Consider the following 15,318-nt stretch of genomic DNA (forward strand, 5'->3'; position numbering starts at 1 on the left):
TTAACCAAATTAATTTTTCTGAAGAGAGTTTCCATAACTATTCAAATTCATTGAGAAAGACAAAAAATACATTATTAACATAGAGGCTATGTATATTTTATTTGCTTTGTAAGATTCACTAATAATTTTGCAATTAAATGTAGATACAAAAATCAGATTTCATTAAAATCCATTTTTAATATCAGAAATAGTAATACATTGTTTTCTATGATTAAAGAAATGGTTTATTATTCTCTTGGGTTTAGGGAAAGCATTGAGGATAGAATCCTTCCTGATACTGTACTTTGGTCCACACAGAGACGACATCTGATGAGCTACTGAAGAAGGATGCCATTCTGCTGAACTCTTTTTTGATATGTGCAACAGAATATAGCAAAAATCAACAACAGAACAGACAAACCTAAAACATGGTTATTCTTCATGCAAGAAAATGGTTTGAAAACCCTAACTGAATCCTTTGTTAGCCAGAAAATATAATGCTTTGGAGAAATATCCAGTAGATGAACATATGTAAGAACTTTGTTTATGGAAAAATTTAACAAATACCTGGGTATAATACTTTAAGAGAATCTAAACTAATCTTGGCTATGAGAATTTTTCTTTGGGGCCTTTCTTAACCTTAAGTGATTGACTGTCTAGCTATTTTAAAATTAATAGTTATGAAATTCCACATAGGGAAAGTGTGAAAACTACACAATTATGTACATTTTGATGTACATGTCAAAAATCTATATACTACTACAAATTGGAACATCCATTTGCATAAAACATAAGTAGCAATTATTTCTTCTGCAGAAGCTGTGGAATAGAGATCTAGGACTAAGGATTTGTGTTCCTTACTATCCTAGGTAACAATATTTCAACCCTCTCATTAGATCTACAAGAAGATTATTGCCTGAGAAAATGAGTATAATTCACCTTTGGATGACTTCTAAAATGTTATGTCAATGACTCTGCCATGATGTTTGGCCCTCAGTAATTTGTACTGAATCTTGAACCAGAAGACTCATTCCTCTGTGCAGATGTGCAGCAGTCAAGGCTGGTTTCATTGCTTACATGTAAAAAATTTTAGAACAAGTTTCCTAAAGAACATAGAGTAAGCGCAGCACTAGAAAGCTGTCCAACATAGAAATTAGTGATGGAAGGCAAGAGACCATTCCTGTATTTTAACTACGCCCACAGAATTATACGATGGCACTTATATATATGTTCCATCTTAAGAAGAGTGGTTTAGAAAACCAGTAAATTTAGGGGAAATTACTTTGAACTGAGTCCTTGTGATATAATCAAGAAGTGAAGGACGGGCTACTAATATAATATTACTTAAATTTACTATATCCTTTCTATTGCTTACATAGTATCAGCGCAGTAAATATACTATCTCATTTAATCTTCAAAAGGACACTGCAAGTTAGAAACTCCTATCCCCATCCAGATGAGGAAACTATGACTTGGAGGAGCTAAATGCCTCAGTCAAAGTCTGGTGAGTAAACCACAGAGCCAGAATTCAAACCAGGTCTTTTTGACCCTGAACTCTTAAGATCTATATTTTACTACTTTCTAAGTGTCATTATTAATGCTGATCTCCCAGTTGGGAAACAGGACTCTCCAATAACATTATGTGGTTGTCAGTGAATTACCTTAAGTATTTTAAAAAAATTCAATAGTTAAGCCTATGTAATTTTTTCATAAGAAAAAAAGTTTCAATGGAGATTTCCTGTTACATATAACTTGGTACAACAAAGTTTAGAGGTTTGTCACGTTGGTTCCAGACATCTGAAAGAACAGTAAACAAATGAGGAGCAAATGATGAGAGAGCTAGGCAGGTCGTAACAGGAAATGCATAAGGATTGGCAAGGGGAAATCTATGCTCTTTTGAACAAGTAGATCAGATGTTAAGTGAGATTAATATTCTAGCCAATATTAAATGCAGAAAAACTCATCTGTTAGAAAACTGAACAAAAAATAGATTAGAAATTTTGAACACTGGGGTTTGTTTTAAGAAAGGTAGCTTTCGGAAATTTTAACTTTTTATTTCACAAAATTCTGTATTATTTGATAATTTCACAATGGCATGCACTGTTTTTAAAAATGAAAACAAAATTAACCATATAATTTGAGCAATAATGGAATTCCAGGGCTCTTAAAATAGGGTTATGGGAAGAAACAGAAGGTCAGAGTCTGCGTTTGCTTCTATTCTGGTGAACCCTGGGACACATATTCATTTGCCTTTTGTAGCTCAGAATTTCTTGACTTCCAATTTATTGATTTACTAGTGACATAAATAGGAAATGGCCCAATTTATTTAGAACAGAATAAAAGCATCATAGATTATTCTCACGGGAAGGAAATTTTTCAAAGAACATACTCATGGAGGAAATTGACCTATAGTTCGAAATAATTATCATCAATGTTTGAGGAAAGCTGGGTTAGTAGGGAGTAGATCTACTGGTTAAATTCAACTATTACACAAAAGGGAATTCTCAACTCTTAAGTCAGTTTTACAGTACTTGGTTCCTTGTTCATAATACAATATTGTACAAGTACCAACACCAAAATTTTATTGACTTTGTATGCATTCCATTCATCTATAAAATATTCTTAAAAGGTTGTGTTTTTAATTAACAGATTGTCTTTGGATAATATCTTAGAACATTTTGTATCAGTCTTTATTTTAAAGTTATAGAACTTCTTAGTAGGATTACTCTCTTTCACTAAGAACCAATGAAGTAATCCAATGAGACACAATCCATTTGATGGAACTACAACTTTTGGATGTTGAGTTTTCTGAGCAAATAGATCTCTTTTGAGATTAAAAAAGAGAGAGAAAACAACTTGGTAGCATGTACATTTGCTTGACAGATGAAGTTAGAGGAAGCAGAATTTTAAAAATAGCAATTGAAAGCAAAAGCTATATCCCAATGATGAAAACCTATAACCATTCTACAGGAAAAGGTACTCAAGGTACGTCTCAAGGAAGAGAAAGCTGTGTATGGATACAAACTAAACAAATTGCCTGCTATCTTCTGGAGGGCAAGGAATCATACGAGAAAAATGAAAAAAACACAAGGCACAGAGGTGTACCTATTTGAATTTCCCAAAGACTGACACTTATTATTATGGAGAAAATAAGAAGGAATATTTTCATCTGTGCCACCGATGAGGAACAATGTACACATAGCTCAGGACAGGCTCACAGTTACCTTTGCTACTTTTGAGCCATGACTCAGCAGTTCCATTCCATGCATAAATCTCTTATCAAATATATGACTGAAATATGAGATTAAAGAACCCCAGCTTCCCCGCCTTCATTTGTGGGAATGTTCCTTACAGTGCAGTTTTTAACGATTTGAAACAGAGTGTTCCTTCAGATGTACAAACTTCCCCATCATGTAGTTACGATAAGCAAAGTGCTGAACTATCAACAGATTTTCAGGCTAAAAGCCATAGTGACACACACTCTATGTAAGAGCAACATTATTCCGTTGATTGAAGTTCCTGCTTCTTCCTACTTGTCATGACTGCTCAAGCTTTCTATGGTCAAATTCTATAAACAGTTATAGAAAGTATAAATGGAAATTTATTAATGTTTTGAAATAAGATGGAAATATTTTAAAATCTATCAAATAATATCTTAGCAATAGATTATCACATGAGATAGTCCTTAATTGAGGACCCCAGGTGTCACTAAAAAATAAAAACCTTCAGCAATTTTTAGGAGATTAAAGACTTTAAAGACTCTAAAAAGCAGAAGGAATAAAACAAAACTGGAATCTTCCAGTGGGGCCTGTAGGTTTTTCCTGTTAGGACCTGTTAAGGTTCAGTCAAGTTAATGGTAATGTGTATTGCCTTGTTCAGGTAGATTATATCATCTTATTTCTCTGACAATAGAGATCTTAAGATATGTTAAATTAATAATAATGTGGAGTTGCAGAGCAAAAGTGGAAAATTTTGTGAGTTTCCTTTTTCTTGTTCTTTTTTGTTGGGACAGGGTTCTTTCAGAGGAATGAATATTGACTACAAGGGGAGGAGCAGGTTGGAGCTGAAGATGGTAAAGAGAGAAAACAGAGTTCTCCCTATTTTCTGATTTGCAAAAGAGGAGGGATTTTGTTTGTATGTTTGTTTGCTTTGCTTTGCAGCCCAGAGCCTCTAAGATCTCTCATTACAGAACTGAGGGGCTCATTTCTGCAAAGTTATTTTTACAGAAGACTCTCTAGAGGCCTATGGGTTGCTGAATAGATGCTATAATATAAAATATACAATATGACAGCTTGTATAATTTTTAAAATTTTTCCTGACCGAGAACAGCATGCTTGTCAAGTTGGGGAAAACCCTGATACCTGAGTTAGATGTTAGTTAACTATGTGAAACCAGGATTTCTATATAAGCAACATTAGTAGTATCATACTTGAAATTATGTGAAGTTTTAGCCTTTAGAAACTTTAGAAAGTTTTAATGATGACTTTTAAGATATGAGAGACTAAGAACATCATAAGAAGGATATTTGGTAATTTATCTCCATATCAACATCTATGTACATTCACTATATTTGCAAAATGTTACTAGATATTTTAGCAGAAAGGAAGGAGAAATAATGAATTGGATAAGATCCCTATTTGCAAATAGCTTATAATCTAATTGGAAAATAAAGCATAAGGACTTGAAAAGTCAAAGCACAAAAGTCATATAACCAAAATAGTAGGAAGGACAGCTTGATACATTAAATAATTAGCGATCAAATCAGTGTCTAGACCAGAGGCTGTTATACCTGGATGTGCCACTGAAATCATGTGGAGAAGTTTTAGGAAATTAAATGCTTGAACTTTACCTAGACTTCCTGAACTAAATTTCTGGTCAGGGCATGGGAGGATAGAGGGCATAAATTTAGAGAAGAGAGATAAGTTGGGGGAAGCAAGACCTGGCATTTTGGACTTTATAAAACTCCCCAGTAATACTGACAAAAACAGTTCGACACAGCTTAGTGGAACAGTATTTGAGAACTGCTGTCATGGACCAGGATGGCCCCACTGGGCAAACATATTTTTGCCATTAAAAGTGGCATGCAGACTAAATGGGCTTTGAGTTATGTAGGATTTCAGCAGAAACTCCCAATTCTTTCCATCTCCACCTCTCTGATGCTAAGCACATCAAAGTTGAGAAAGACTAGACTACATTATGAGAGTGAGAGTCCACCATGGAGCTGAAAGGCTTCAAGGAGGGGCCTCTTACACTGAATTTAAAAGGAAAGATCTTGCCACACTCAGAAGAGCTTGCCAGGGAAAAGGAACAGCATGTATTCAGGAAAGTAAAACTGGGTTTGAAGCATGATACACTGAAGAGTTGTTTAGAAGAGAGGGGCCGTACAGGGGAATGCTGGACTCTGGAGAAGATCAGGTTTCTTCTTTGAGCTCCACTGTGTTTTTATTATGGAAAAATGTCAGTACCAAGTCGAAGATTTTATGTCTCAATTCAATAAACATTATGCTACTTTTGCTTATTCATGTTACATCCAAATAGTTAGTGTCTTATTATATTCATTATAATCTACACATCTAGGATGCATTCGTGGCTGTGAAATTTTGTGTTTTTTTTTTTTTTCATATTCTTTAAAGATGGTTCTAGGTTCTTTAGTCAAATTCATTCAATTCTCATACTTAACAGGGAAAAGCCAGGACTGCACTGATCTGATATTGGTAACAAAGTATTTGTGCACAAGATGCCTTTGTTCAGAATGCCAGAAAGCAAAAGTGAATTTCTAAGACGATTATCAGTGTTACTGAAGATTTAATGGTTGGGGCTTATGCAACTTGAATTAAATACCAATATTTTGGTTACCTGAGTGAGTGATTCCTGGTAAGATCAGGTTGACGTTCCTGCAGAATTTCAAAGATGTTGGGCTGGCGCAGAAATGCAACAATCTTGTCATTGTAAGCTGGAAAATATATATATATATAAATAAATATAAATATATCTATATATAGTATGTAACAATACTTTCAAATCTGCTGTTAGTTTTACTCACATAAATCCAGACTTCTTTTGTTTTCCTGATTAATATTTCCTGTATTCAGAGTCATAGTGCAGAGCCCCTGTGCTGTGCTGTGCTTGGTTGCTCAGTCGTGTCTGACTCTTTGAGATCCCATGGACTGTAGCCCACCAGGCTACTCTGTCCATGGGGATTCTCCAGACAAGAATACTGGAGTGGGCTGCCTCCTCCAACCTAGGGATCAAATCCAGGTCTCCCGCATTGCAGGCAGATTTTTTTACTGTCTGAGCCACCAGGGAAGCCCAAGAACACTGGAGTGGGTAGCCTATCCTTTCTCCAGGAGATCATCCCAACCCAGGAATCAAACCAGGGCCTCCTGCATTGCAGGCAGATTCTTTACCATCTGAGCTACCAGGGAAGCCCTTAGAACCACTATAGATAACTAAATTCCAACTTGTGTCTGTCCTGCTGTATGAGTATTGGACTTAGATGTTAGGTATGATTGATTTACACACTCATTAAACTCATTTGATGAGCCATATTTATTATCAAATTGCAAGATGAGATCGTCAGCAAGATTCTAGATACTGATACTAATACTGATTCTAGACACTGAGACTTATTGCTACTTCTTACTAAAATCAACCTCATAAGCAACTGCTAGAAACGGAAAACCATCTTCTGATTAAATGTCAGCCACCTACGGGGGTAAAGAGGCAGAGCCAGAGTTGCTAAAATACAAGAGTTGCCAACAGCAACTACTAAAACGCAGAGGCAAGCCATTCCCAAATTCTAGGTGGAAATAAATGCCACCAAGTCACAGGGTAGCTCTTTACCAAATGAACTACACCAAGAGCTACAATACAACCAGCATCATCAATTATGTACATAATATTTTAAAAGGAAAATCTATATCTTAGTTAAGGTTGGCTAATGTCTATAGAAATTTTAAATGTAATTAAAATTTATTAAAGGCTCTGCTAATATTCTTTTATCAAGAAAACTAACTTACCTACTTAAGATAATTCATCTTTATTACATTTCTATTTCTCATCCGAAATATAGATACATTTAAATCACAGAACTGAGTATCTGAATCCTCAAACACCAGAGATTCTAGTTCAGTTACTACTCTTGTATTCATAAATAGGATCAAGAAACATGCCTTACTTAAAAATATCAGTCAAAAGAAACACAATTCTCTGGTCATCTGCCACTTCAAATTTTAACTACATCATGCTTATTTTAGTTAAATGTGAATGAAATTTTAAAAAATACTATCTGCTAAAATGGAATCTCATTATCAAACTCAACGTGTCCTAACTGCACTTTTCACCACATATAAATAATAAACATACTTTTATAGTTGAAATCTTATCACTAGATTTTTACATTTCATCTAAGATCAGAGACTAGATAATTTTTAAACTACAATTTTATAGTCCTTAAAAATTCTATGTGTAGTATTTAGCATCAAATTAGTAATTATACAATAAAATATAGACTATTTTATTTCTACTCAGAATTTCTTCTATCAGTGGTTCTCAAACTTCCTTAGGCCATGTGCACTGCATTATATTTCATGGTAAATCTTTCTTTAAAAAATAAAAATTTTAAGATAAAACCAGACAAATGAAGAGCTGCTCAAACTGAAGATGGAACAGCCCATTTGCCAGCCTATCCATTCCATCTACCTTAGGGGCTCCAGGTTTGAAAACTGATCTACTTCAACCTCTTCATTTTACTAACAACTCTAACTGTTCTTTAGGCCTACTGGCCTGTATTCATTTATATTTATTTTACAATTTTTGTGCTTTTGCTATCTTGAATTTGCCACAAAACCCCTTAAGAATGTGCCATCATTACTACTACAGGCTCAAACACCATTTAAACTCTTGTCTCAAGTATTGGATATGTAGTAAATAAATATCTGTTTGTCCAAATGCCTAATTTAAAATGGCCACACAATCCAGTTGCTTTAACAACCTATTTTTCCTTAACTTCAAGAGTCTAGCATAAAGACTTCACATGGAAAAGGCAGAGTAGTATAAAAATTCTCAGCCTACAGGATTTTATAAGACATAAGTGTTTGATACTCAAATCAGTTTTTTAGGGATAATGCAACTGTTCCTCGGTACAGAGCAAAGGCAGCAGGCTGACAGCAGGGAAGAATCAGCAGAGAACGCATGGTACACACTGACATGAAAGCAACGTTAAGACTGTGGGGAAGAGATGACATACCCACTGGAACCATGTCCTGGTACTGCGGCCTGCTGACTGTATTGAACGTGCTCGATGGCCTGGGAAGAACTGGTGGTCCTGCATGTCGAGAATCTTCTCCTACCTGCAAACACAAGCAGTGTTTATGTTCTACACTAAATCCCAGAATACTTTACAATGGTATCCTAAGCCAAGTTGTTCAGAATACTGACAACAAGCATTGCTAAGTACCAACTGATCAGAACAGAGGCTAGCTTGAAGAGCGGACACAGGACTCTCAAAGCTCTGCTTCAGTTGCTGAATTGAGGGGAGGAGTTGGGGTATCCATGTCCCTGAGAGGGGCCAGGGCTGTGACTACTGACCAAGCATACAGAAGGAGCTCAATATGCCTGTGGGGATGTGGATGCTGAATACATGTTCCTCTGAAATAACTTCTACCTGACAGAACACAGATCTTCAACAATATATCAGGGAGAACACTTGCATGCGACAGAATTCACTGGGGCAGTGCCAGGATATACCTTCTTTTGGGTGAGCAAGTCAGGGAATCCCTTGCCTCAGCAGAGGAGGAGCTGAAGAGCAGCAGTCTTTGTGAGGGTTTCTGAGTTGGGTATTATCTCCTCAGAAGCAATTTTACGTGCTTATTAGTGCACCCAGAGCAACAGCTCTTTCTGGTTTGAACCTCCCACACCAGTGAGCTAATCATAGCAGGTGTGGAGGAGCTAAATAGGGTTTCCCCAACCCAAATTAGTTTTTTTCCCTACTATAGACTTATAAACTCATATATACAAAAACGCCCATTAATAGTCTTACCAGAAAACTCTAACACTGCTTTAGCTTCTGTTTTAGCATTTTCCCCCCACGTTACAAAAGTATTTCATGACAACAGTAGAACAATCATATGATAGAGTTCAGAGAACAAGAGGCAAAATAACTTTGTGGATTTATAAATTTGTACATTTATTTTTTTAATGATTTTTTGTTTTATTTTTATATTTTTAAAATTTAGTTAATTTATTTTTAATTGGAGAATGGTCGTTCTCCAACTTACAATATTGTTAGCTTCTGCCATAGATCAACATGAATCAACCACAGGTGTACGTATGTCCCCTCCTCCTGAGCCTCCCTCCCACCTCCCAGCCCATTCTACCTTCTGGGTTATCACAGAGCACCAGATTTGAGCTCCCTGCATCCTACAGTAAATTTCCACTGGCCATCTAATTTTACATATGGCAATGTAGATGTCTCAAAGCTGCTCTCTCAATTCATCCCACCCTCTCCTTCCCCTTTCAGGTCCACAAATCTCTTCTCTATGTCTGCATCTCCACTGCTGCCCTGCAGATAGGTTCGTCAGTACCATCTTTCTAAATTCCATATATATGTGTCAATATGTGATATCTGTCTTTCTCTTTCTGATTTATTTCACTCTGTACAGGCTTTAGGTTCATCCACCTAACTAGAACTGAGTCAAGCATGTTCCTTTTTATGTCTGAGTAATATTCTGCTCTGTATATGTACCACGACTTTTTTATCCATTTATCTGTCAATGGACATCTAATTGTTTCCATGTCTTAGCTATTGTAAACAGTGTTGTGATGAACGGTGGGGTACATGAGTCTTTTTCAATTATAGTTTCCTTAGAGTACATGGTCAGTAGTGGGATTATTGGGTCATATGGTAGTTTTATTCCTAGTTTTTTAAGAAATCTCTATACTGTATGCAGGTCAAGAAGCAACAGTTAGAACCGGACATGGTACAACAGACTGGTTCCAAATTGGGAAAGGAGTATGTCAAGGCTATATATTGTCATCCTGCTTATTTAACTTATATGCAGAGTACATCATGAGAAATGCTAAGGTGGACGAAGCACAAACTGGAATCAAGATTACTGGGAGAAATATCAATAACCTTAGATATGCAGATGACACCACCCTAATCGCAGAAAAAGAAGAGGAACTAAAGAGCCTCTTGATGAAAGAGAAAGGGGAGAGTGAAAAAGTTGGCTTAAAACTCAACATTCAGAAAACTAAGATCATGGCATCGGTCCCATCACTTCATGGCAAATAGATGGGGAAACAGTGAGAGACTTTATTTTCTTGGGCTCCAAAATCACTGCAGATGGTAACTGCAGCCATGAAATTAAAAGACACTTGCCTCTTGGAAGAAAGGTTATGACCAACCTAGACAGTACATTCAAAAGCAGAGACATTACTTTGCCAACAAAGGTACCTCTAGGCAAAGCTATGGTTTTTTCAGTAGTCATGTATGGATACGAGAGTTGGACTATAAACAAAGCTGAGTGCCAAAGAATTGATGCTTTTGAACTGTGGTGTTGGAGAAGACTCTTGAGAGTCCCTTGGACTGCAAGGAGATCCAACCAGTCCATCCTAAAGTAAATCAGTCCTGAATATTCATTGGAAGGACTGATGCTGAAGCTGAAACTCCAATACTTTGGCCACCTGATGAAAAGAACTGACTCATTGGAAAAGACCCTGATGCTGGGAAAGATTGAAGGCGGGAGGAGAAGGGGACAACAGAGGATGAGATAGCTGGATGGCATCACCGACTCGATGTACATGAGTTTGAGTAAGCTCTGGGAGTTGGCGATGGACAGGGAAGCCTGGCCTGCTGCAGTCCATGGGGTTGCAAAGAGTCAGACATGTTAAGCAACTGAACTAATTATACTGTTCTCCATAGCGGCTGTATCAATTTGCATTCCCACCAACAGTGCAAGAGAATTCCCTCTTCTCTATACCCTCTCCAGCATTTATTGTTTGCAGATTTTTTGATGATGGCCATTCTGACTGGTGTAAGGTGATACTCATTGTAGTTCTGATTTGCATTTCTCTAATAATGAGTGATATTGAGCATCTGTTCATGTATTTGTTAGCCATCTGTATGTCTTCTTTGGAGAAATGTCTGTTTAGGACTTCTGCCCCCCTTTGAATTGGGCTGTTTGTTTTTCCGCTATTGAGTTGAATGAGTTGCTTGTATATTTTGGAGATTAATCCTTGGTCAGTTTTTTCACTTGCTATTATTTTCTGTCATTGTGAGCATTTTCTTTTCACCTTGTTCATAGTTTCCTTCGCTGTGCAAAAACTTTTAAGTTTAATTAGGCCCTGCTTGTTTGTTTTTATTTCCATTACTCTAGGAGGTGGGTCATAGAGGATCTGCTATGATTTATGTCAAAGAGTGTTTTATGTATGTTTTCCTCTAAGAGTTTTACAGTTTCTTTGGGTTTATCTTTGTGTATGTTTTTAGGAAGTGTTCAAATTTCATTCTTTTATACGTAGCTGTCCAGTTTTCCAGCACTACTTAGTAAATCAGTACTTTTAAAATACAGTTTCTACTCCTATCCACTCAAAGCCTCATAATCATTTTATCACACTGCTTCAGTTAGGTGTTTGGTGAGGGTTTTTCTAAAGGCCCTAAAGTGGAAACATTGTCCCCATCCTTCACTGCCTGTTTATTCTTCAAAATGTTCTCACTCATTCTTCAAAGTGCAGTTCAAACAGCCTCTCCTCAATAAAGCTTTCCCTTCCCTTCAAGCTGATGTCAAATGCCACCTTCTCTGACTGCCATAGCACTTGGGGGACATTAAAGCAGCTGCCATTATTAACAGTCTATAAAGCATTTTTCAATTGTATTGTTATTCATCTGGATTATAGTTAGTTTTATATATTCTCTCCTTAGTAAGAACTCAGGGACACTTGTCATTTTTGTGTATACCTCACATTAACCAAGTTTCTATACTACTAGTATTCAATAAGTATTCATTTGTTGGAAGGAAGAGATATCCAAATTTCTACTACCTGGAATATTTGCTAAATGAGTCTAAGAGAGTGGCTGGAAGACTTGTGAATGTAACTAGAATTTTCCCACTGCACTTCTCTTGAGTTATTGGCTTTGAGAAATGAAGCCAATATATATATGAAGCCAATGAAATCTCTTCTTGGGGGAGATTTTGATCATTGACTCTATCTTGTTCATTATTCACCAAACTTATCGTTTCAATCTACCAATATACACTTTCCATTCTGTCAGTAAGGTGCCTTTTGTCATCATTTCCTAGAATAGCCAAAGTTCTTCTTGACACCCTGCTTCTTCAAACCAGACCGTCAAACTGTGGGCAAGGCATGATAGATGTGCAGTTACTACAGGATGTGCATGCTTCCAACAGCTGGGCCAGAAGGCACATTCACCTCAAAGGTTTAACAATGCTGGGGCTAAATGCTGAGACTTTATAGGGTCATCTTAGTCCCACTGCTCAGTTTCCATCCATAAGAAGAAATCCTTATTACTAGACTATGAAAATAATTAAAATTCTGAGGCAGAGGAGTTGAAAGAAAATATAAATAAAGTTACTAATCTCTTGCACGTTGTTCTGATCAGACTGAACAGTCAGCATCATATGGTGAAGTGGAGATAAGGCAAGTGTCTAAAGGGCACAGGTTGTGTGATAAAACCAGGCACGGCCCTAATATGCTACATATGATGTACAAAGTCCAAAGGTGAGAGGTCTATACTGCTTTTTAGGTGAATGTATTAGCATCGTCCAGGTTACCACTAATGGTTTAGATGACAGCCAGGTAGAGATTTATTAGCTACTCATAAAACATACATATTTTTGTGCATACCTCATCCTGCAATATATTTATATATCATTTTTATATGAGCTTCTTGTGTGTACTCGTCTATGTCTGCACTTTTAACCAGCAAACACATATGATCCTTAGAGCCAGTATGTAAATCATGAGGGAAATTCCAAGAGTGGAATTCTGCTAAATCAAATCCAGTTATTTATTCATTCATAATCTTTTCTTATAATAGAAGCTACAAAAATATTTGACATACAATATAATACTGAAGAGATGATATGCTCATAGACAAAACCTGGAAAAGGAATGCAGGAAAAGATTCTTAATTCTACTTGTCTAAGGGAATTTCAGAAACAATGTATATAATGTGATGATATATGACATTCAGAGCATAAGTCTATCGTTGCTGTTGTTCAGTCACTAAGCCATGTCTGAGTCTTGCAACTCCACGTGCTGTGTATAGCAACCAGGCTGTTCTGTCCTTCACTGTCTCCTGGAGTTTGCTTGAATTCATGCTCATTGAGTTGGTGATGCTACCTAACCATCTCACCCTCTACTGCCCTCTTGTCTTGTACTGAGGAGAAAATATTTGACATAAAACATTCCTCTTTTATTTATTTAATCTGCAACTGAAAAAGGGAAACAGAAAGAGAGTATTCCTTTTTTCTGTTCTTTTTTGGTTAGGTTATTGGAGAGCCCTCATGTGGTTACCATGGGTCACTGCAAACCAGCAAAGTAGAGTACAGTAGAGCTTTTAATTCTGCCCATTTTCTCTGGGCATTTCATGTATAGAAATCAACTCTCATATATACCCTAATTTTAAAAAAGATTAGAGAGGATCACAACCTCATAGCCTAGGCCGGAGCTTTTCATCTAATCCAGCAATCCTTACTTAAGAAACTTCCCTACCTTTAATCCAATTTTAATCCCCAATTAAAATCTCAGGGGCAGAGAAGCCTGCCAGGCTACAGTCGCAAAAGTCAGACACGACTGAGTGACGGAGCAAAAGCTATGTTCATTTCTTCCTATGAAGTTGCTATCAGGTATGCCAAAGGGCTCCCCATCACCCTCTCTTGAACACTATTGCATTATGAATCTTCTCTCATCACCCACACTGAACTTTAAAAAAAAAAATCTAATTTCTTCAACCTTTCCTCTAATGTCTTACTTTTAAACTTGCAATTTAGGTTCTGTTTCCAGAGAAGCCCTGTCAACATTCCAGTACTTTTCAGCCTCCAAATGATAGTCTCAAACTAGAAAAACAAAGCAATAAGAAAGAGCCAGCGGAATTCAATAAATCCCACATCCTGCATTCCTACCAACCAACAGGTCACTTGCTGCAGCTGGGACTCACCTCGCCTGCGCTGTGGCTGCGCTGCCGGGTCAGGTGTTGCCGATGCACCAGTGCGCTCGTGGGTCTGCTGCTCTGAAGCGGGAGTCGGGGATCGATGAAAGTGGTGGTTCGGGAGTTGTGGTCAACAAAAAATGCCTAGGAAGCAATCCACTGAGTCAACAGTCCATACATGCTACAGACTTGTCCTATCGTTTCACACATTCAGGAAGAGACCCAGTTTGGAGCAATAACCTTAGCTCTGTTTTCTCATAATTTCAAATCTTTGGGAGAATTACTCCTTCCTCCCTCAGGACAGACCAGAACACAGGAAGAGACGCTTAGACTGAATTCAGAGTGAAGAGAGCAGGAAGGAACATGGTCCCTGTGTTTAGGAAATACTCTTAAGAGACAGTCATCAAAGTCAGGATCTTAGAAAAAAATCACCTGATTGGACATTTGGGCTTCTCTTAATTGATGCTAAGTGCATACTGTTATGGATATTACCAAGTTCTTCTTTCAAACATCATTGACTTCTCTTTTCCTTTTATGCAATCAGCTACCAAGTCCTCCCCCCATTTTCCCAATATAGAGTCTCCTCTATTTCTCCCATCCCAGCCTGGCTACCATTCATTCCATTATTTCAGGACTTTCTCTTAAATGTAAAATTATTAATAGTTTATCAGTTATTTCACTTCTCTAACAACCTTGATTCACTGAACTGGCACCTCACTATGAGAATATATTGTCCTAAAAGCTTTGACTATATCTCCACTCCAATCCAAACCTGTTATCTACAAAAAAAAAAAAAATCCAACCCTTTGGTCACTTTTCTAAGACTCTTTAAAGTCTTCTTATTTGCTCTTTCAGTTTAATCATCAGTCACACATCTAAATTCTATCACGTTCAATGACTCTGGGCAAGTCACTTAAGTTCTCTGGGCTACAGATTTCTTATAAAAACATGTCTCCCTCTCTCCATTCATAACAAACATTTCTCCCCCATCATGTGACAGGAGGGAGGAAACCATGTCTGACACATTTACTGCAGAATCCCTAGTGACATGAAATCATGAATGAGCATAAGCCGTTTCCCTCAGTTTCAAAGGAAAGTCTGCAAGCAACATAGAAAGGCCTTTAAAAATGCTTTTTAATTCTAACACTCTTCCCAAGAGCTATTTTTCA

The 15,318-nt window shown here is 37.1% G+C and overlaps 1 protein-coding gene across 1 annotated transcript in view; it reads right to left on the minus strand.

Annotated features, from left to right (window-relative positions):
* Positions 1 to 15,318, minus strand: part of HECW2 (HECT, C2 and WW domain containing E3 ubiquitin protein ligase 2) — a 257,351-nt gene that overhangs the window by 63,429 nt on the left and 178,604 nt on the right. Inside the window, exons 14-16 of the mRNA XM_068967790.1 lie at positions 14,159 to 14,293; positions 8,228 to 8,330; positions 5,836 to 5,932 (exon numbers count right to left, since the gene is read on the minus strand). Of these exons, the coding sequence (XP_068823891.1) occupies positions 5,836 to 5,932; positions 8,228 to 8,330; positions 14,159 to 14,293 (335 nt within the window). The remainder of the gene's footprint in view (positions 1 to 5,835; positions 5,933 to 8,227; positions 8,331 to 14,158; positions 14,294 to 15,318) is intronic.

Source organism: Capricornis sumatraensis, chromosome 3 (assembly GCF_032405125.1).
Source record: "Capricornis sumatraensis isolate serow.1 chromosome 3, serow.2, whole genome shotgun sequence".
Lineage (NCBI taxonomy): Eukaryota > Metazoa > Chordata > Mammalia > Artiodactyla > Bovidae > Capricornis > Capricornis sumatraensis.